Consider the following 23070-nt stretch of genomic DNA (forward strand, 5'->3'; position numbering starts at 1 on the left):
GGGTGGATATCTTTCAGGGATATACCTTTCATATTTAGATTGAGGTCCCCTCCTAGGATTGCTTCCCCTTCAGAGAAGGAGAGGAATTTGTTTAGTGTCTTCTGGAAGAATTCTAATTGTTTCGCGTTTGGGGCATATATGGAGCCAATTGTCAGTTTGATTTTACCATCTAGTGTCCCTTTAGCGAAAATGAATCTGCCTTTTTTGTCCCTGAGGACTGTTGTGGCAGTGAAGTTCAGGTCTCTACTGAGTATTATGGCTACACCGCGAGCTTTCCCTGAGCCTCGTGCGACCCACTGCTGACTGAAGCGGGGGTCGCTCAGGAGTTTGCTGCCTTTGGGTGGGTTGTGTATTTCTTGTAGGAAGGTGATGTGTGGTTTCATGGTGTTTATGTATGAGGTGATGCGTTTTCTTTTGATGGGGTTTCCCAGCCCCCTCACGTTTAATGTAATTGCTTTTAGGTTAGCCATCTTGCTTATCTATTATGTGGGGCGATTCCCTGCCAACCCGTTCGGGTTGTCTTGTGTCTCTCTCTTCGTGTTGTTTAAAGAACCAGTGGGGTTGCGCTGACCTTAGGGTGCTTTTAATGTTTGATGTATTACTGTATTTTAATATTGTGTTGGAAGCCACCCAGAGTGGCTGGGGAGGCCCGGCCAGATGGGCTGGGTATAAATAATAAATAATAATAATTAAATAGGCTCCCAGGTAAACTCCAGGGTTGGGAATGAAATTAGAGTTCATTGGTTTTTGCTCTTTGCAGGTCGCAGCTGGAGTTCCCTTGCCAAAGGAGTACACTGAAGAGGTAACAATAATTTGCCGACTCTATTTACTGTTCCCTGATCTAATAAGAACTTTGCAAGACACAAGGCAGCCTCAGCACCCTCAGTACGTGCCCTTAAATGCAGTACATATACTTCCGCTCTGAGGAATAAAGATTGCTCATTTTGAGCCAAGATTCGGGGACCCAGTTCTTACATCATAATCCCAGGCCAGTAAACCATGGTTTGTTGGTCCCCAAATGATCTGTGTGGCCACACCTCCTTCCCTCATGTACCTGATGCCAGCACTTCTAGCCTAGCTTGTTGGAAACCACAGTTCCAGCCACAGAGAAACCATGACTTTAAGCCCTGCTTAAAGACCAGGATATGAAATCAGTTTGTAAGCAGCTTTTAAGCCATACGTTTCTCTAAACCTTGGTTGGTTTGTCTAACTTTGCTTTCCCCGTGTTTTTTGTATCTTGCCACGCATCAGGAATGACGCGGCCAGGTTCACACATAGCATCGAGTTATAAATGAAATGAACCGAGTGTCGTAATCCAACAAGAAACCATCAGGATTGTGGTTTGTTGGCAGTAAACAGTAATTCAGCCACTTGGCAGGGTTCACGTACAACACGAAGCTATAGTTTAATAAACCATGGCTTGGCGTTATGTGTGAACCAAGCCAGTGGCAGTCTGATATTGAATGTAAGCAAGAATATATGGTAAAGACTCAAGCTGCTTCAGGTGAGGAAATTAATCCTAAAAAGGGGGTGAGTCAAAGCTTCAGAGGAAATTTAAATTACTTAAGTATTAAGAGATCACTCTGTAGCTTGGCCAGAATCCCCACCCACTGCAGCTCAGGTTAGGAAGTTGAAAAGGAGAGTTTTTCTCTTAGACATTTTGTTTGCCGAGAAAGCAGAATGTAGGGTGCTCTCAGCACACAAAATGCCTAAGAGAAAAACTCTCCTTTTCGACTTCCTAACCTGAGCTGCAGTGCTTCATTTTTCTAATGACACTTTGGGCTTGCAGTGCTCGCTGCTCGTTTAATCCACAGGTCTACTTAAAATTTTCCATGCCAATGGTTTTATCTCTCTATAACCTCTCTGTTGCTGCAGCTGTGCTTTTTTTTAAAAAAAGTAAAGTGCCTGGGAGGTAGCTGAATTCAGGTCAGGAAAATGGTAGACTGGGGCTAAGGGTAGCTTCTGGCTGTTTGGTTGAGGATTATTTGTTTGTATTTTAGATAAGCCCAAGCCACTGGGTGCTTTACAATAAGGCAAGTAGATAAAAATCCGCAAAGTCCCTAAAATAACAATCCGTTAAAAACTCCTAACAAATCACAGAAGAGCAATTACTAACAAAAGCAGCAGCAATCAGAGTTTGCTTCCAGACACCCTCCAAAAAATATGCATCTTGGCTAGCCATCTAAAACAAAGCGTTTACCTTTCTCCACCAATATAAGCTCCTGAGGCAGCTTACGGCAAATGATGTTGCAGTGCACAGTTTACCACGAGAAAAAGCAACGTTAGATAGAGCAGTTGATAAAGCAGCTTAAAAATCTTTCACAATTGGACGTTAACTTTCTTAACTGGCCAAGATTGGCGGCGGGTTCCAGAGACTTTTATGGCCAATTTCTATGGCAGAACGAAGGTGGAACACTCAAGAGTAGACAGAAGATGGACAGATTCATGTAGACTCCCTCGGGAGGTTGTAGACTCTCCTTCCATGGAGGTTTTTAAGCAGAGGTTGGGTGGCCATCTCGCCATGGATGCTTTAGTTGAGATTTTTGCATCGCAGCGGGTTGGACTAGATGACCCTGGGGTCCCTTCCATCTCTGCAATTCTGCTATTCTATTATTTAAGTGATCCTGAGAATATGCTTCCGAAAAAAGAGGCTAAAGATGCCGTAACAGCTGTACTGGGAGCCGGCAAGTTGCAAAAAGCTACCTAGCACTTGTTCATCCCCAAACAAACTCTCTCCTCCCCCCCCCCTTTCCTTTTCGTACAGAACCTCCCACTTTTGGAGAAAGGGTGCAGCAACTTGCGCAAGCAAATCCAAAACGCCAGGACCTTTGGCATCCCGGTCGTCGTAGCTGTCAATGCATTCAAGTAAGTAAGAGAGCTAAAAGTCCCTGCCTATCCATGCAGGAAAATAAAACAGTAAAGGGGACTCACACTACTTCAGACTGTTGTTTTGGAACTGCAGTGAAATAGTAGCATATTATCGCAGGGCTGTTGTCACATGGGGCTGCCGCTGAAGATGGTTCGGAAACTTCAGCTAGTGCTCAGCTTGGCAGGCAGGTGGTTAAAGAACACAGGGAGGTGGGATCTCTTAACACCAGTTCTGTCCCACTGGCTGCCACTTGGTTTGCAAACTGAATTCAAAGTGCTGCTTTTGACGTTTAAAGCCCTACATGGCTCAGGACGCCCCCATACCTAGAGGGTCCCCTTTTCCCATATGAACTTGTCTGGACAGTGCAATCAACATCTGAAACCCTTCTCAGCGTCTTATCTCTTGAGTATGGAGATTGGTGACTGGAGACAAAGTCTTGTGGATAACGGTTTGCCTCCCTGGCCCCATCTGTAAAATGGGGGTAATCATGCTGTCTCACTGTACAGGCTTCTTGTAAGGATGGCGATAAGATAATGCACATGATGTGCTTTGAATGCTGGAAAGCACCATTTATATGGGTATTATTATTATTATTATCATTATTATTGTTGTTGTTGTTGTTGTTGTTTAGTCGTGTCCGACTCTTCGTGACCCCATGGACCAGAGCATGCCAGGCACTCCTGTCTTCCACTGCCTCCCGCAGTTTGGTCAAACTCATGCTGGTAGCTTCAAGAACACTGTCCAACCATCTCATCCTCTGTCGTCCCCTTCTCCTTGTATCCTCCATCTTTCCCAACATCAGGGTCTTTTCCAGGGAGTCTTCTCTTCTCATGAGGTGGCCATCCTACACAAAAGCAAGTGGACCCTCCCAGCTCTTACCTGGGGAGCTGCCCAGAGTGACTTGGACAACCGAGTCAGATGGGTGGGGTACAAACATTATTATTATTATTATTATTATTATTATTATTATTATTATTTTATTTTCCCGCAGCCAGTGTGAGAGACGCATATGAACTTTTCTCCAGTACAGTGGTACCTCGGGTTAAGAACTTAATTCGTTCTGGAGGTCCATTCTTAACCTTAAACTGTTCTCAACCTGAGGTACCACTTTAGCTAATGGGGCCTCCCGCCACCGCCATGCGATTTATGTTCTCATCCTGAAGTATTGGAATCTCAACTTCAGGATATGTCCTTCCAGTGAGCGCTCAGGGCTGATTTCCTTCAGAATGGATAGGTTTGATCTTCTTGCAGTCCATGGGACTCTCAAGAGTCTCCTCCAGCACCATAATTCAAAAGCATCCATTCTTCGGCGATCAGCCTTCTTTATGGTCCAGCTCTCACTTCCATACATCACTACTGGGAAAACCATGGCTTTAACTATACGGACCTTTGTTGGCAAGGTGATGTCTCTGCTTATTATTATTATTATTATTATTATTATTATTATTATTAACACCTCCCCCAGTGGCGCAGTGGCTCAGTGCAACCAGAAGGCTGGTGGTTCGAACCCACCCAGGGATGGCGATGCATAAAATTCCAGCACTGCAGTGGGTTGCACTAGATGACCCTTGGGTCCCTTCCAACTCAACAATTCCTTGATGTTATTATTATTATTATTCCAAGTAACATAGGAAAGGGTGCATTCAGATAAGGTGTTTCTCCTGATAAGGCCTTGGTGGTCCTGATACATCCAAAGGCAGGCATGGCCAAACTTGGCCCTCCAGCTGTTTTGGGACTACAACTCCCATGATCCCTAGCTAACTGGTCCAGTGGTCAGGGATGATGGGAATTCTAGTCCCAAAACAGTTGGAGGGCCATGTTTGGCCGTGTCTGCGCTTAGGAAACCACCACGTATGGGTGACTGGCTGAAAGGTGGCAAGCTACCCGCACAATATCTTGTTCGTGAGCCCAAATTAAAGCTCTCCTGCTCCTCCCTGGTCCCCGCCCCTCCTTCCATGCCATCCGTGAGTCATTCTGCATGTGTCTTAAATGTGATCTGCATCCACATGAGATGTTGCTCTGAAGTGCATTTGAGAAATGTTCTGTGGCAGCTCTCTGCTCTCGTCTCGTTTTCAACCTTGAATAAAAGAAAATGTCTTCGCTAATCAGGCAGTGCTTTTTCATTCCTGCCAGCTGAATCGTGGGAGGTGGTGGTTGGGATGTCATGAAGATTAAGCACTTAATGGTTTTCAGTGAGCATTAATAGTCAAAATTAAATCTCCCTATGCTTCTCCCTCTATGGTTTACATCATCATTGGCTCAGTATAGTGATAGCATCTCTTAGGTAAAGCTCAAGACGCGGGTGGCGCTATGGTCTAAACCACTGAGCCTCTTAGGCTTGCCGATCGGAAGGTCGGTGGTTTGAACCCCCATGACGGGGTGAGCTCCCATTGCTCTGTCCCAGCTCCTGCCAACCTAACAGTTCAAAAGCACACCAGTGTAAGTAGATAAATAGATACCGCTGTGGCAGGAAGGTAAACAGTGTTTCTGTGCGCTCTGGTTTCCGTCATGGTATTCTGTTGCTCCAGAAGCGATTTAGTCCTGCTGGCCACATGACCCGGAAAGCTGCCTGTGGACAAATGCCTGCTCCCTTGGCCTGAGATTTTTATCTATCCTGATAGCAAATAAAAGTAAAGGGTGTACAGGAAGAGGCACTGAATTTTCCTGCTGTTTGCTAAGGTGCATTGACCCAAGAAGAAGAAGAGTTTGGATTTGATATCCCACTTTATCACTACCCAAAGGAGTCTCAAAGCGGCTAACATTCTCCTTTCCCTTCCTCCCCCACAACAAACACTCTGTGAGTTGAGTGAGGCTGAGAGACTTCAGAGAAGTGTGACTGGCCCAAGGTCTCCCAGTAGCTGCATGTGGAGGAGCGGAAACGCGAACCCGGTTCCCCAGATTACAAGACTGCCGCTCTTAACCACTACACCACACTGGCTCTCCACACCACACTCACAAGGAAAATCATCCACTTGTTTCCCCCAGTGTTAACTCTCCATCAATGGATATCTTTGCAGATCTGACACAGAGGCGGAGCTACAGCTGGTCATCCGGTTGGCTAAGGAAGTGGGCGCTTTTGATGCTGTGAAATGCACCCACTGGGCCGACGCAGGGAGAGGAGCCATGGCTCTGGCCGAAGCTGTACAGAGAGCATCGCTGGCCCCCAGCAACTTCAAGTTTTTGTACAATGTGGAGGTAAGGATTCTCACTGAACCCTGTGTGACTCCTCTTCCACCTTTGGGATGTTCGAGTTATAATGCAGAAAAAGGGAAGTTCTTTTGAGGAAAGGAGTCTGCAGCTGGGCTAGCAATGATTCTGGTGCATGGGTGAGAAACACAGGCATATAAGCAGCAGCTCCATCTCAGTGACGCCTTCTCTGGCTGACAGCAGCTGTCCAGGGGGTCAGACAAGGGCCTCTCCTAGCCTTAAGATCCCAGGGACTGAACCATACACTTTCTTCATATAAATTTTAAACCTTCCACTAAACTCAGGAACTGCACGTATTGAGTTTGCAAAAAGAAGAAAACAGCCCATGCCAACATATAGCTTATAAATTGCCACAATGAGAGTTGTTCCGGCGAAAATGAATCTTGTTATTTTTACAGGAGCTTTTCACGTTACAAATCTTGCTCCTCCGATTTCCAGTACAGCCGCACCTTGGTTTTCGATCAGCCTAATTCTCGAACGTTTTGGCTCCCGAATGCCGCAAACCTGGAAGTGACTATTCTGGTTTGTGAACTATTTTTGGAAGCTGAGCATCTGACGGGGCTTTGGCAGCTTCCCATTGGCTGCAGGAGCTTCCTGCAACCAATCAGAAGCCGCGCTTTGGTTTTCGAACATTTTGGAAGTTGAACGGACTTCCGGAACGGATTCCGTTCTCCTTCCAAGGTACGACTGTATTTATCTGTTTCACATTATTCACTTCTTCAGTTATACATCTTCAAAAATATATGTACATAATAAGCTCCCATCAATTACCAGTCTTCTGCATTCATAAACCCAAAGACCCTAGCCTTTGTTGCTCACCTATTTTAATAGTTATTTTTCCCCCTTAGAATTTTTCTTTAACTCTTTGGAGTAGGGAACCTTTGTCACTCTGGCTCTTGCTGCACTAAAGTTCCCAAATATCTGGGCCATTGGCCGTGCTTGTGGAGTCTGATGGGAGCTTGCAGTTCCACAGCATCTGGTTCCCCACACCTGCTCTGGGGGAAGATACCGATAAGCTTGTGGGAGACTTGGGAAAGACTGGCTGATGGGGTGTGTGAATGGCTTAGGGCCTCAAAATTATCATAAATGCTCTTGCAGGCTCTCTTTCCACGACTAGCCAAGCCAGGTACCCAGCAATCCCCTCTGTCTCTCTCTCAGGCTAAATCTAATTCCTTGCCTTTGAGTCAGCGGCATAATCAAATTGCTTTCTAATGTCCCTGGGAAGACACAGAATTTTTTGTTCCGAATGCCCAGAATCTGATTGGCATTCTCAAAGTGATGGGGAATAATGTGGTTGTGTTTGTGTGTGTTTTTTTAAAAAAAGTGACTTAAGGAATAATGGATAGCTTAAAAGGAAAATGCAGATTGCTGGGCCAAGGTGTTCTGAGTTGCCTTCCACTGTTTCCTCCCTCCGCCTTGAAATGAATTTTGGTTCCCTCTGAGAAATGAAAGGCTCCCTTCCCCTTCTGCACTCCCCTTGCAACTCTCCTGGTGTTTCAACTGCACTTATGGGGCTTTTCTGAAGGCTTGACTGGTTAGTAAAGGTAAAGGACCCCTAACCATTAGGTCCAGTCATAGCCGACTCTGGGGTTGCGGCGCTCATCTCGCTTTATTGGCCGAGGGAGCCAGCGTACAGCTTGACTAAGCCGCTTCTGGCGAACCAGAGCAGCGCACAGAAACGCCGTTTACCTTCCCGCCTGAGCGGTACCTATTTATCTACTTGCACTTTGACGTGCTTTCGAACTGCTAGGTTGGCAGGTGCGGGGACTGAGCAACCGGAGCTCACCCTGTCATGGGGATTCGAACCGCCAACCTTCTGATCAGCAAGTCCTAGGCTCTGTGGTTTAACCCACAGCGCCACTCGTGTAAAAATAAGAATGCACACATGCACCTATGTATTTTAACGTTCTATATCCTCTCCAGTCTTACGCATACAGGAACATGGCCTCTACTGAATCAGGACATTTATTTTACTTATTTTTAGAATTCCTACACCACCCTTTGTCAAAAAAGACCACAAGGCGGTTTACAACATAGATCATAATAAACGTGTGTGTGTGTGTATCCATCCAATCAAAAAAGAAAGAAACTGTCATATAAATACGATGCATCATAATAAGTAGCACATCGTCATAAATGATACACAATGGTTCATAATAACTAATGAGCAATGCATGCTAAGCAGCAGTAACAGACACTGTCAGCCCAGCAAATAAACATTTGGGGAACTTCGGGCCTAGCCCCCCCCCCAAACAGCCCCTAGGCCTCTCCACACATGCACCCCCTCTCCCCAGCCCAATCCCTCACAGACTCTGCTTTCCGCTCTTAAGCATTCTTGCCTGCCTGAGATGTCCCTTCGACTCTGCCTTATCGGTCGTGGCACCCGCCCTGTGGAACACTCTCCCATCAGATGTCAAGGAAATAAGGAGCTATCCTATTTTTAAAAGACATCTGAAGGCAATCCTGTTTAGGGAAGTTTGTAATATTTAATGCTATATTTTTTTAACACTTGATTGGGAGCCGCCCAGAGTGGCTGGGGAAACTCAGCCAGATGGGCGAGTTATAAATAATAAATTTAAAATTGTTGTTGTTGTTTAGTTGTTTAGTCATGTCCGACTCTTCATGACCCCATGGACCAGAGCATGCCAGGCACTTCTGTCTTCCACTGCCTCCCGCTGCTTGGTCAAAATCATGCTGGTAGCTTCGAGAACACTGTCCAACCATCTCGTCCTCTGCCGTCCCCTTCTCCTTGTGCCCTCCATCTTTCCCAACATCAGGGTCTTTTCCAGGGAGTCTTCTCTTCTCATGAGGTGGCCAAAGTATTGGAGCCTCAGCTTCACGATCCGTCCTTCCAGTGAGCACTCAGGGCTGATTTCCTTAAGAATGGATCGGTTTTATCTTCTTGCAGTCCATGGGACTCTCAAGAGTCTCCTCCAGCACCATAATTCCAAAGCATCAATTCTTCGATGATCAGCCTTCTTTATGGTCCAGCTCTCACTTCCATACATCACCACTGGGAAAACCATAGCTTTTAACTATACGGACCTTTGTTGGCAAGGTGATGTCTCTGCTTTTTAAGATACTATCTAGGTTTGTCATTGCTTTTCTCCCAAGAAGCAGGCGTCTTTTAATTTCGTGACTGCTGTCACAATCTGCAGTGATCATGGAGCCCAAGAAAGTAAAATCTCTCACTGCCTCCATTTAAATTTAAATTTAAAATACATATTATTAATCACGAAAGCGAAAGGTGGGAATCTTTTTCGTTGCCTTTTGGGATCACATTCCTGTGGTGGGCAGGTCCAGAAGTGGGTGGAGCAAAGAATGTAAATTATTTACCTTTGCACAGTAAGCTAGTTTCCGCACACCCCTCTCCATCCTGATGGGCAAGAGAAATGAATTATCAAAATTCAAGTCCAGCCAGGCAGAAGCACCCGAGGAGGCAGGACCATTGAGAGGTGTGATCTAAGGAGAGGGTTGTGGCTTGGGGAGAGTACAAAGGGCCATACAGAGAGGTCTGGGGGGCCACATCTGTGCCCTTGGCCTGAGGTTCCTCCCCATCACCACCACTCAGGGTAAGCCTTCCATTTTCTGGTGCAGCCCCTCGTCCGTAAGTTTTCTGCTTGGGAAAATGATGCGTTCATGTTGCTTTCAGATTACCATGATTGGCTACGTTCCTTATTGATTTGGCATCCCATGGCGGTAGGAAAGGAATTGGGCTGACTCTCCCTGCTCCCTTTCCTGTCTTTCTAGCTTCCAATTCTAGACAAGATAAGAATTATTGCACAGACGATCTACGGGGCGAAGGACGTTGAACTGCTGCCAGAAGCAGAGCAGAAGATTCTTCTGTACACCAAGCAGGTATGCTAGCAAAACATCCTTGCAAGATTGGGCTCTTACGTTTGGATTCTTTAGTGCACGTTCTGATTTTTCCTGTGCACGTAGCCTGAGTTGGTCAACAGCTACCAAGACTGTCTTAATTAATTTCTTAGGAAAGAAGCCTAGAAAATGCTTCTTCAGAAAAAACAGGCTTCATTTTGGCATGTTGCCTATTCTTGCTTTCTCTCTCTGATAAGATGCTGATAATTAGGGCTTATTCTTTTTATGAGCTTGTAAACTTAATTTGTATCTTCTCCTATTTTAGTGGGATGTCATTCGGCTTTTCTTGACACCAAATTCAGACTGCCTTAGTTAAGGATGTTAACATTTTGTAGCTTGTATGCGCATTTGTAAATTTCGAAAAGAAGGTTTGCACTGTAAAAGCATTCCTTGTTAATATTCCATAGGCCAATGATATGCAAAGCTGTTTGCACTTTATCCTGTGTGTGTCCATTTAAAAAGCATATTTGGAGTTTTTGCTTACTGCTGCTTACTCACCACTCCTTAATAAACTAAAGTTACGGAACTCGCAGCTCCAGTTAAGTATCTCAGTTGAAACTTTGCTTCCAAATCGCTGGAATGAAACTGTTTAGAAAGCCCAAGGTCCATATTGGCTCCTCGCAAAAGCACTTGCAATTAGCAAATTATCTTCATAGAACAGCAAATGGCAGCATTAGGGGGTCTTTTACTTTCCCTTTGGGGTAGCAGTGCTACTCCGTCGCAGCAGAAATTACACATGAAGGGCTTAGGGTTGCAGCCAGATTTAACAGTGCAACCCTATAACACAAGCATAGGCAAACTCGGCCCTCCAGATGTTTTGGGACTACAATTCCCATCATCCCTGACCACTGGTCCTGTTAGCTAGGGATCATGGGAGTTGTAGTCCCAAAACATCTGGAGGGCTGAGTTTGCCTATGCCTGCTATAACACATCTGCTCAAAAAATAAGTCTCCATTGAGTTAATGGGGAATACTCCCAGTTCAGTAGTTTTACAGCAGGCATAGGCAAACTCGGCCCTCCAGATGTTTTAAATCAAGGCACGACAGAGCTGAGTACACTTTAATTGGAGCAATTGCATAATGTTTTACTGGCACGCTGTTCAAAAGTTTTCCTACTCTTCCTTGTGGTCTCCTCAATCCATCATCCAGGGTTTTGGGAACCTGCCTATCTGCATGGCGAAAACCCACCTGTCGCTGTCTCACGACCCAGAACAGAAAGGGGTGCCCTCTGGTTTCATCCTGCCCATCAGAGACATCCGAGCCAGCGTGGGCGCAGGATTCTTGTATCCGTTAGTAGGAACGGTAAGTGCTACATATCGAAAGCTTTGTTGTGTGGATTGAGTTGGAGCGGGTAGCAAACATGTAGAGCTGCCTTCGACCTTTTGTCTATGTAGCCCAGCACAGCCTTTGACCAACCCTGGATTCCCAAATGCCGTTGCACTACAAATCCCATCATCCCCAGCCAGCATGGCCAGTGGCCAAGGATGATGGAGGTTGTAGTCCAGCAGCATCCGGGGACCCAAAGTTGAGGAAAGCTGGATTAGCGAAATGCTGTTTCCAGATGGAAGAGAGGGCTGGAGGGACTGTGAATCTCTGCAGTTTGTGTGGATCTCATTCTCTTCATGTTAGGCCATAAAGCGCCCCTTCTCGTTTAAAAAGCCCTAAACAGCCTCAGGCCTGTATACCCCAAGGAGTGTCTCCACCCCCATCATTCTCCCCAGACACTGAGGTCTAGCTCCAAAGGCCTTCTGGCAGTTCCCTCACAGCAAGAAGTGAGGTTACAGGGAACCAGGCAAAAGGGCCTTCTCGGTAGTGGCGCCCACCCTGTGGAAGGCCGTCCCATCAGATGTCAATGAGATAAGTAGCTATCTGACTTTTAGAAGACATCTGAAGGCCGCTCCGTATGTTTCGTGTTTTATTGTTTTTATACATGTTGGATGCTGGGGTGTGGCTGAGGTACAAACAAACAAACACCTGTTTTGTGTTGTGCAAGCTTACAAAGCAATTTTACTTTCAATGCTTTGTACATTAAGTCACTTTTGGTTTTTGGTTTTTTTAAATCAATAAATCTCCAGCATGCTGTATTAAACCTGTAGCCCAGTGACACACTTTCCTTATCCAAACAGACCTTCAATTATTTTATGGTGAATATTGCTGATTTTGGGTGAATATTGCTGATTTGTGGCCAGGAGAGAGTTGAGGGGAGGAGCTCTCATCTAAGATATGCTTGTTAGCCCAAGGGGGAAAAAATGTTCTCTGGTATAAATAGCAAAGCACATGTTGCAGGAATGTTCGGAAGACTAAAACATTTTGTCTTGTTTTGGCGTCTCCAAATTTGGACGGCTTGGCTTTTAATTGAAATCCCCCAAGCATCTTACGCAAGTCTGCCTGTAGCACTAGATTCTTGCTGTTGTTTTTCCAGGCTCTCACAAAACCATATGATATTTTAAAAAAGAAAAGACTCTCAGGAGCTGTCAGCTTAAGGTAATGCTGCTTATGTTCAGGTGGAAGAGCCATAACTCATTGGCAGAAAGAGCCAGCCTTGAGGTCCTGGGTTCAGTCCTCAGGTTCAGTAGCAGGGCTTGCACAAATCCCTGTGCATTTGGAGCACCATTGTCAGAGTAGGCAGGACACTACAGGTGACTGAACTTTCTTGGCCTAAGGGACACATCACCCCTGCAGTTCCTCTGGGAGGGGCAGGAACGCTGAACACGAGCGCTTGGCGATACCTGTTTTTCAGCATTGTAATATATCACCAGCTAAACATAGCAATATGGGTTAAGAACTTAATTCGTTCTGGAGGTCTGTTCTTAACCTGAAACTAACAACAACAACAATTTATTATTTATATTCCGCCCATCTGGCCGAGCCTCCCCAGCCACTCTGGGCGGCTTCCAACACAATATTAAAATACAGTAATGCATCAAACATTAAAAGCTTCCCTAAACAGGGCTGCCTTCAGATGTCTTCTAAAAGTCTGGTAGTTGTTGTTCTCTTTGACATCTGGTGGGAGGGCGTTCCACAGGGCGGGTGCCACTACCGAGAAGGCCCTCTGCCTGGTTCCCTGTAACTTGGCTTCTCGCAGTGAGGAAACCGCCAGAAGGCCCTTGGTGCTGGACCTCAGCATCTGGGCAGAACGATGGGGGTGGAGATGTTCCTTCAGGTATACTGGGCCGAGGCCGTTCTTAACCTGAGGTACCACTTTAGCTAATGGGGCCTCGCACCACCGCCGCGCAATTTCTGTTCTCATCCTGAAGCAAAGTTCTTAACCCGAGGTACTATTTCTGGGTTAGCGGAGTCTGTAACCTGAAGCATCTGTAAGTACTACTGCATTCTGATACATCACAATGTCTGAAAGAAAGATGGAACTATGTAGAGGCATTAGCTGGCTTCATGGTTTTTCCTGCATCACAATTTTTGCCAGCGCCTGCGCTTGTGATTCGCTGGAGTCAATGGAGAGCTGAGCAGGCAGAGAGAAGCATTGGCTGGCTTTGCGGTTTTTCCCACATTGTGATTTTTGCAAAGTACACACACGCACACACACACACCATGATTCACAATATATTGCCAGGTCGAAAATTATGAAACTGATATCACAATAAGGACTTCAGTTTTGGGCAATATATCGCCCAGCCCTACTGTAGGCGTGATTACCCCTGGCAAGATGTCATGGACTGGCTGGTTGCAGAGGAATGGTGGGAGGAGCCAGCCGGGGAACCCCCAAGGGAAGGAGGCTCAGAGCCTGGGAATTGGTGGTGGGATGACGATGAGTGGTCAGAGGGAGAAGAGGGATCAGACTGGGAGGAGGAGGAGGTGTTGGAAGCTGAAGAGGTAACAGGGCTTAGTGAGCAGGAAGAGTCTGGGGCAGAGAGCAGTGCAGACTCTGAGGCTGAAGCAGAGGCTGGAGGGGAGGGGGACCAAAAGGCAGAGTGAAGACAGGCTGCTGAAGATTTCAGGGTGTCCCCACTTCCTGCTGCGACCAGCTCCGCTCCCTCCTTGGTCTCCAAGAACACACAGAGCAATGAAAAGAGTGGGGCAGAGATGAATTGTGTGCAGCTGCAGTTTGAGACTGTATGGGGAGTCAAGGAGCCTTAGGGGTGGAAAGATGGGGACATCCAGGCCTTGCAACTGCATCATCGGGGCAAGACCTCCTGAAAAGCGTTGCTGAAACCACTAGGCCCGAGCTGCAGTTTGTTTCCCTCAGTAACTATTTACTTGAGTGCTTTATTGTTTTTGCTGACAACCTACGCCTGACATAAGCCACTCAAAAACCAAAGACTTATTCTGGCAGTCTTGGGAGCACCGGTTGATGTCGGCCGGAGGGGAGGGGGTGCGCTCAGGGGGTTGAATTTGGTCTTTGACTCCACCGACGTTCTCTTTCAAACTGCATCCCGGAATAAGCACACGTCAGCCAACGAGGCCATTAGCATAATCTTTATGCTTAACATTATTAAAACCCACTCGCTCAGCGCAGTGTCGTTGCTCCCGTTAACATCACTTCAAAATGCAAAGATTATAAGGAGCCCTGCGGGTCGGAGCTGGTTTTGTAGCCGGGCTGCTGGAGGAAGCCTTGTATTATGGTCTGTACGGCACAAGCCTGCAGTCCCCTCCCTCCCTGACTGTTTGCAACCTCCCCAGAGAGCGCCAAACACTCGTCTCTTTCTCACTTTTGTGGAAACATTCATAGCCCTGCCAGCTGTGGGAGTGGAAACGAGAGAATGGATGTATTATGCTCCCCTGTACTTCAGATCAGAGGTGCACAGCGAAGGCAGCATTTGTTCGCTTCTACCCTGTGACAACCGCCCACTCGCCCTGCAAAGCTCAGGAACAGAATAAGCACCAGAGGCCTATCGAACACAGCATCCTGCGGCCAGCCCAAAGTCCTTGAGATGCCCCACAAGGAGAACAGAACCGCCCTAGGCCTCTCCTGTTGCAGCAGCTGAAATTCAGAAGCATCAGTTCCTCTAATCCAGCAGGGAGCAGTCATCATCCTGACTAGTAGCTATGGATATAGTCTTCTCCTCCATGAATTTATCCCAATTCCCTTCTAAAGCCTTTTTCAGCACCACATCTTATAGTAAGGAACAAGTGGACTGGGAAGATTGTGGCTGGAAGGCTATTGGTATAGATTATTTTGCTCTGGTTGAATTTATTTGGGTGTGTGGGATAGGAGGGTGTTTTTTTAAAAGAAGTATTTTCAGAGTTGCATCATGTTCTCTCCATCTCCCACAGCAGAATGGGATGGCAGAAACTTGAGCGTATGAAACATATTGCTGTGGTCTGCAAACGGGCGGTGCAATTGATTCTGTCTGTCCCCAATCTAGAGAAGATAAGGAGACTGTTAATCTTAGGGTTGTGGGTTCAAGCCTCATGATGGGCAACAAGATTCCTGCATTGCAGGGGTTGGACTAGATGACACTCGTGGTCCCTTCCAACTCTACAATTCTATGATTCTAGTCAGCTCTGTAGTTCAACAATGTGAGGAAGTCTTTTTTCTTTTTCTGTCCTGAATTTGCCGTCACCATATGGCTTCGTTGAATGACCCTGGCCTCTAAGAAGAGTGGGGGGAAATAATGTATTTCATCCACTTTTTCTACACCGTACATTACGTTATGTGCCTCTATTGTGTGTCCTGACTTGCTTTTTTCTAAACTATAAAGTCCTAAATATTTTAGTCTTTCCTTGTAATGGATTGCTGCAGTCCCCTGGTCATTTGGTTCCCCTTTTCCAGCTCTACAATACTCTTTTTAGAGGCCAAGCAGCTAGTACTGTAAACAATATTCCCTTTTTTGTAATTTTTTTATTTATATTTTTCCATTACAATTTTTTAACATTTCATTGAATAGAACTATATATTCGTAATCTTCGACTTCCCTCCCCGCCCCTTCCATTGTTCTCTTTATTTATCCATCACAACTGCATATTCTAATGACCCCATATGTTCACATTCTCTCCCTTGTAAACAGTATTCCTCGTATTGTCCTGGTCTGAGACACCACTCACTATTATATATTTTTGTTGTTGCTATGGAAGGGGAAACGCAGGCCTCTTGAGCAACAGAAATGCAAAAGGGACTTGTTTTAGGAACACCTTTCCCCTCCCTATGCCCATTAAAATATTTGTGCTATAAGAGCAAGGCTGTGGGATAGGGTGGACACTGGCTTTGACGGGTCTGAAAGCAGCAGGTGCAAAACGTAAAGGACGGCTTAAATCTCAGTCTTTTCTGTCTGATTGTCAGCCCGTGGGTGTTTCTGATGGGCTTGTACCAATGTGAATAAACATCATCTCTCCCTGCTTTTTTTTTTTTTTAAAAAAAAGTTCTGTTATGTAAAGTTCTTTAAGAGAAGGGAGAAAGATCTGGACACATACCGTATTTTTCGTTCTATAGGACGCACTTTTTCCCCACCAAAAATTAAGGGGAAATGTGTGTGCGTCCTATGGAGCAAATGCAGGCTCCTTGGCTTCAGCGATAGCAACGGGAAACCTCCGAAGCGCAGAGGGAGCGCTTCCTCCGCGCTCCGGAGGCTTCGCGTTGCTTTCGCTGAAGCCTGGAGAGCGAGAGGGATCAGTGCGCACTGACCCCTCTCGTTCTCCAGGCTTCAGCGAAAGCAACGCGAAGCCTCCGGAGCGCAGCAGGCGTTCCCCCCGTGCTCCGAAGGCTTGCGGATAGCAGCCTGAAGCCCGGGGAGCGCAGCGCCAACTGAACAGGTCCGGGGGCTTGTGGGGCTGGGGGTGCACTCCGAAGGCTTGCGGATAGCTGCCTGAAGCCCGGGGAGGGCAGCAGGAATTGGTGCTGCGCTCCCCGGGCTTCAGGCTTCAGGCTGCTATCCGCAAGCCTTCGGAGCGCGGGGGGAACGCCTGCGGCTAAAAACGAAGCCAAGACAGCGAGCGAGATCCATCCGGGATCCTCTCCCAGCTGGAGAGGTTGCGCGCGGCTAAAGAGGAAGCCAAGACAGCCAACGAGATGGATAATTCCCCCCCCTCTATTTCCCCCCCCTAAAAACTAGGTGCGCCCTATAGTCCGGTGCACCTTATGGAGCAAAAAATACGGTACTATGGAGAGAGAGAGAGAGAGAGCACATGGTAGAGATTTTGTGCAAGAAAAGCACCCCGATGGTCATTTTTCCAGGCTGCCCAAATCTTGTAACGCAATCCTAGGCATGTGTATTCAGTGGGGCTTTCTTCCGGGAAAGTGTGTTTTGAATTGCAGGCGAAGGTCGTCCCACCCACAGTGAACCGAGTTCTGCAAGCAGCTTGCTGTATAAGGCAAGGGCATCTTGAAGGTGAAGCAGGAAAAAAAAATCCTGCTTCTCTTGCTCAAGATTAAGCAACCCTTCCTGGCATGTTCTGATCGAACGGCGCTAGAGAGTTATAAATCCAAAAAGGGGGGGGGGGAATAGGAAGCCTCTTGCACAGAGAATTTGCTTCTTCCTTGTTGCCGTACCTGATTATTTTCTTGAGCAAATGGTTAAGCCAGGCATTAAATGGCTTTGCTGGTCCGCAAGCCCTGCTACGGCCGACTCCTTTGAGCAGATTTACAGCCCTTTGTATGCTGGTCGCTGCTTATATCTGCAGCTGCGTGAACGTCCCTAACCTCTATTAACCTGCCATGTCTGCTGCCTGCAGATGTACCCATTCAGCACTGACGCCGAAATCCCAGCCAAAAAGGCAAATGTTAAGACCTTGTAAATGAAGTTGTCGACAAGGCTCACTTATTCCGGGTGGGAAGAGCAAGTAGCTTGAAAGCTCGTGCCGTAATAGATATATTAGTCTCTAAGGCCCCATCTTATCTCCTGGTTGAATCCATACATTCCCCCAACCCTCCTCTTTGCAATCAAAGGAGGTTAACAAGACTAGCAAAAGAAAAAGAAAAAACACTATTTAGAATTCATTCCCATAATGTTCTGGGGAGCCAGATGGGAGCCATTTTCAGAGTGTAATAGGTTTGCTTTGTGGGTTGTTGGGGTTTGGTCTGGTTTTTAATCAGAAATGCTGCTTGCTAGAAATCTTCCCGTCTTTTCTTGTTTTTTAAACACACGGGTTAATCTTTTAAAAATGTCTCTCGCGAGCCCGGCTCACCTGCAGAAAGAATACCACTGATTAAGGGTTATGATCCCTTGTGTGTGAAGCGAGCCTTCTAAAGAGCTGCATAAAAATGTACCATTGCTTCAGAAGTAATCTTAGCGGGGGGGGGGGTGGAAATACGTCAGCCAATTTGCAGCTCTGTCTTGCTTTAAGACTCTGCTGCCTGCATGGCCCACCAGCCAGGATTAAGATATTGGAAGCAGCGGCTCACGTCTCAGCTAAACTTGGAGCTTTCTTTCGCAGTGCTGAGCAGGAAATTCTCCATCCACCTAATTGAGCTCTCTGCAAAATGGGAGAAAGAGTGGTGGAAATCTTTTTCTCTCTTTTTTAAAGAAAGAAAGAAAGAAAGAAAAACGAATCGGAAATGTGATTAAGGTTCATCACCTAATGCCTGGTGTGGGAAAAGTGAGTGGAGATGCTTTTCATTCTCCCGTCTCGAAGCTACAAGGTCATTCCATGAAGCTGCATGGTGGGTGATCAAAGCAGAAAACAGCGTCTTCCTCACACAGTAAAATTGCAGAGCTGGAAGGGACCCCAGCTGTCCTGTGTGAGTGCCTGGAGGCGGTTGGAGGATGGATGGCAGCTAACAGATTGAGGTTGAATCCTGACAAAACAGAAGTACTGTTTTTGGGGGACAGGAGGCGGGCGGGTGTGGAGGACTTCCTGGTCCTGAATGGGGTAACTGTGCCCCTGAAGGACCAGGTGTGCAGCCTGAAAGTCATTTTGGACTCACAGCTGTCCATGGAGGCGCAGGTCAGTTCTGTGTCCAGGGCAGCTGTCTACCAGCACCATCTGGTACACAGGCCGAGACCCTACCTGCCCGTGGACTGTCTCGCCAGAGTGGTGCATGCTCTGGTTCTCTCTCGCTTGGACTGCTGCAACATGCTCTACGTGGAGCTACCTCTGAAGGTGACTTGGAAACTACAACAATTCCAGAATGCAGCAGCTAGACTCGGGACTGGGAGTGGCCGCCGAGACCACATAACACCGGTCTTGAAAGACCTACATTGGCTCCCAGTACGTTTCCGAGCACAATTCAAAGTGTTGGTGCTGACCTTTAAAGCCCTAAACGGCCTTGGCCCAGTATACCTGAAGGAGCGTCTCCACCCCCATCATTCTGCCCGGACACTGGGTTCCCTCACTGCGAGAAGCCAAGTTACAGGGACCCAGGCAGAGGGCCTTCTCGGTAGTGGCACCCGCCCTGTGGAACGCCCTCCCACCAGATGTCAAAGAGAAGAAGAACTATCCGACTTTTAGATGACACCTGAAGGCAGCCATGTTTAGGGAAGCTTTTAATGTTTAATGCAATATTGTATTTTAATATTGTGTTGAAAGCCGCCCAGAGTGGCTGGGGAAGCCCAGCCAGATGGGCAGGGTATAAATTATTCATAGAATCATAGAGTTGGAAGAGACCACAAGGGCCATCGAGTCCAACCCCCTGCCAATCATCATCATCATCTAGTTCAACCCCCTGCAATGCAGGAATCCTGCTCACAGCCATCCCTGGGTTAGTGTATAGTTTAACTATGGAATTTGCTTCCACAATTTGCTTCCACAACGGACTTTTAGAAGACATCTGAAGGCAGCGCTGTTCAGGGAAGCCTTTAACGTCAGGACCCCCCATAGTGGCTGTGGCAACCCAGTCAGATGGGTAGCATACCACTAATAATAATAATAATTATAATAATAATAATAATTATAATAATAGATTCAGGTAGGTAGCCGTGTTGGTCTGACACAGTCAACATAAAAAAATAAAAATAAATTGTCCAATAGCACCTTAGAGACCAGCTAAGTTTGTTCGGGGTATAAGCTTTCTTGCGCATGCACACTTCTTCAGATACACAATAATAACAATAGTTATTAATCAGGGTTCAGATTTGAACATTAGCAACCCACAAAGACCACAGGCTCAAGATTGTAGCGGAAACGAATCCATACGTTTACTGGTGCTTCATTCAAAGCGTACTGTTGCCTTCTCATGAACTTTGAAGCCAAACTCGAAGCAATGAGCTTTCCTCTCGTACTTTCCCAAAGAGCCCCACCCAAAACAGCAGGGGCCTGTTTGCAGCAACCAAGAGGGCAGCTGGCGTTTTGGATCCGGGGGGGGGGGGGGGGTTGTCTGGAATGTCGAAGAACTGGCAGGCAGATGGAACTGTCTTAATTCCTCCCATACCTCCTTTCTGGTAGAGCCTTTGCTGGAAAGAAGATCCCAGCTTTGCTCCCCTGTCCCTTTCTCCTTGTGAAGCCACAGGGCAAATGTCAGCTGTACCAGTGGCAATCCTGCCTGGGAAGAGAGGTGCCAAGTTTTTCGGCTGTCTAGCCAGCAGGAAGAGGGTTGAAATGCCTTTGCCTTGGTGGTCTGCTTCCTGCTGGTTAATAGGACTTTGGCTTCAAGCTGGTCCACTGACATGACCCAGATCCAGCAAGGAAGCTCTTAATGTTCTTTGCTCTTGTTTCCAGCTCTGGTTTTGATACTTGTTCAGTTCGTTTCAGTTGATTTTCCCCCCTTTTAATTCCTTCCAGATGAGCACAATGCCGGGACTTCCAACTAGGCCTTGTTTCTATGACATTGACCTGGACCCAGCGACTGGAGAAGTGACCGGCCTGTTCTAAAATGAACTGACAATCCAAAGTGAGTACTTCATTGCTCGCTATCCTGCAGGACTCCCTGCTTGCAACTGCTGGATTTTCCCAGCTCTGCAATCACACCTGGTCCCACCATTCACTCTTCCCTGAAATAGTGTGGAAGCCTTTTTTTCCCATCATGCAGTCCCTATTCTGCAATCCCAGGAACATGCATGTGAAAGAACTACATAGTTGTTTGACCTACATAGCTCTAGAGAGCTGCAGTTGGCCATCTATTTTCTGCATTTTTCATCATGGCTTGCAATGCTGAGGACTAGTGACATGATTTCTTTTCTTTTTGTAGGTATCCAAGCAATGCCAGTTTGGCAAAACCTGAAGAAGGTACCTCAAGGGGACACTAGGAAGCCTTTGGAAACAAATTAGCCTGCTGCATTTTTTAAAAAAATAATAATAATCTGTAATACTGTATTTTTAATTAGGTTGTCTACTTTTTAGTCACTACAGGTGAAAGTCTGCATCATGTTAAATGCAAAGGGTGATCACCAGGATTAGTCATATTCAGGAGTAGATCTATGGACTTAAATGCATTGATTTCAGAGGGCCTACTCTGGCTAATGTTGGATATCACCCAGAAACCTTTTAAAATGGGTTCAAAACGTGGTTTTAAACAGTCAGTGAAAAGCAATATGTGGTTTTAACTAGGGTAGCAAACTTATTAAAGATGTTTTAATTGATTAATCACATGAGTTTCGATCTATGCAGTATGCATATGGGTAAACAGAATATTTCTAAGCAAAAGGTGGTATTTTCTTTATTGGTAGATTGTATGTGTCGTCTTTGGCAATATCAAAAAAACGTTCTTTTGGAAAGAGATGCTAGAGAAGGCTTCTTTTAGAATGGTGTTTGCCTTCTGCACTTTTTATATTCGCAATACTTTGTTAAAAAATCTGCCCAGCTAATTGGAGGAGATCCTTTTTTGGGTTGGTTAAAAAAAAAATGTGATCATGTAATCCTAACTGATTAATCAGTTCAAACACTGCAGCCCTAGCATCCTCTATTAGTGCCTAATGTACAAAAGTGTGTTTTTAACGTCTTAAATCTTTGGTGTAATTATGAATGCTAGTACATTCCCATGGAATGGGGCAGGCAACTCTGCACATATCCCCAAGCTGCACAGCCCGTTCCGAAATCGGCAAGGCAATGCACTCTTCAATGGCAGAAGCATGCAGATGGTAACCCAGGTTCAATCCCTTCGGTTAAAAGGATCTCTGGAGGAAGGCCTGAGAAACTCCTGTGCCTGAGACCTTGCTTCTCATCGTAGGCCAGGGTCATCCAGTGCAGTGCCTTCCAAATGAAGGATGAACTACGACTCCCATAAACCCTGGCCATAGGCCATTGCTGGTCGAGATTCATGGGCATTGGAGGCCAACAACAATCTGGAGGGTGCTGCATTGCCTAAGTTGTTAGTAGACAGTGCCTGCTAGTCACGATGGTCGTATAGTGCCTCCAGGATCAGAGACAGTATGATTGTTGAATGCCAACTGCTGGCAAATAACAATAGGGGAGTGCCGTCATCCTCTTATCCTTCTGGAGGACTTCCCACTGAGGCATCTGGTTGGCCACTGTGGCCAAACAGACCAGCATTCTGACGGTGCAGATGATACTTTGCATGGTCTGTTGTTGTTTAATCGTTTAGTCGTGTCCGACTCTTCGTGACCCCATGGACCAGAGCATGCCAGGCACTCCTGTCTTCCATTGCCTCCCGCAGTTTGGTCAAACTCATGTTCGGAGCTTCGAGAACACTGTCCAACCATCTCGTCCTCTGTCGTCCCCTTCTCCTTGTGCCCTCCATCTTTCCCAACATCAGGGTCTTTTCCAGGGAGTCTTCTCTTCTCATGAGGTGGCCAAAGTATTGGAGCCTCAGCTTCAGGATCTGTCCTTCCAGTGAGCGCTCAGGGCTGATTTCCTTAAGAATGGAGAGGTTTGATCTTGAGAGTCTCCCCCAGCACCATAATTCAAAAGCATCAATTCTTCGTCAATCAGCCTTCTTTATGGTCCAGCTCTCACTTTCATACATCACTACTGGGAAAACCATGGCTTTTACTATACGGACCTTTGTCAGCAAGGTGATGTCTCTGCTTTGCATGCTCACATCAGTTTAAATGGCCTTCATCTCCTGTTCGGCAGCAGTCAACTCCCCTAATGCAGGCCTGCAAATATATGATCAGCCAATCTGAATGCGTGGATGGGGGCCCATCAGGTAGCTTGGATTTGGATTTGATATCCCGCTTTATCACTACCCTAAGGAGTCTCAAAGCGGCTAACATTCTCCTTTATAGCTTGATCAACCTCCCTTTTTATTTAGTAGTCCTTGGGAGGCAGCAAAAAAATAAAATAGAGGACAATTGATGAGCAGGTTGGTGGCGTTGTGCTTGGCTCAGCGGG

General features: G+C 46.5%; 1 protein-coding gene across 1 annotated transcript in view; it reads left to right on the forward strand.

Moving 5' to 3' along the window:
* MTHFD1 (methylenetetrahydrofolate dehydrogenase, cyclohydrolase and formyltetrahydrofolate synthetase 1) overlaps nt 1-23070 on the forward strand; it is a 71294-nt gene that overhangs the window by 46416 nt on the left and 1808 nt on the right. The window contains exons 22-28 of the mRNA XM_081859442.1: nt 761-802; nt 2765-2865; nt 5887-6064; nt 9827-9934; nt 11101-11253; nt 20563-20671; nt 20969-22534. Coding sequence (XP_081715568.1) covers nt 761-802; nt 2765-2865; nt 5887-6064; nt 9827-9934; nt 11101-11253; nt 20563-20652 — 672 coding nt within the window. The 3' untranslated portion in view covers nt 20653-20671; nt 20969-22534. The remainder of the gene's footprint in view (nt 1-760; nt 803-2764; nt 2866-5886; nt 6065-9826; nt 9935-11100; nt 11254-20562; nt 20672-20968; nt 22535-23070) is intronic.

The sequence above is a fragment of the Podarcis erhardii genome (genome assembly GCF_964252035.2).
Source record: "Podarcis erhardii genome assembly, chromosome: 1".
In the NCBI taxonomy this organism is placed as follows: domain Eukaryota; kingdom Metazoa; phylum Chordata; class Lepidosauria; order Squamata; family Lacertidae; genus Podarcis; species Podarcis erhardii.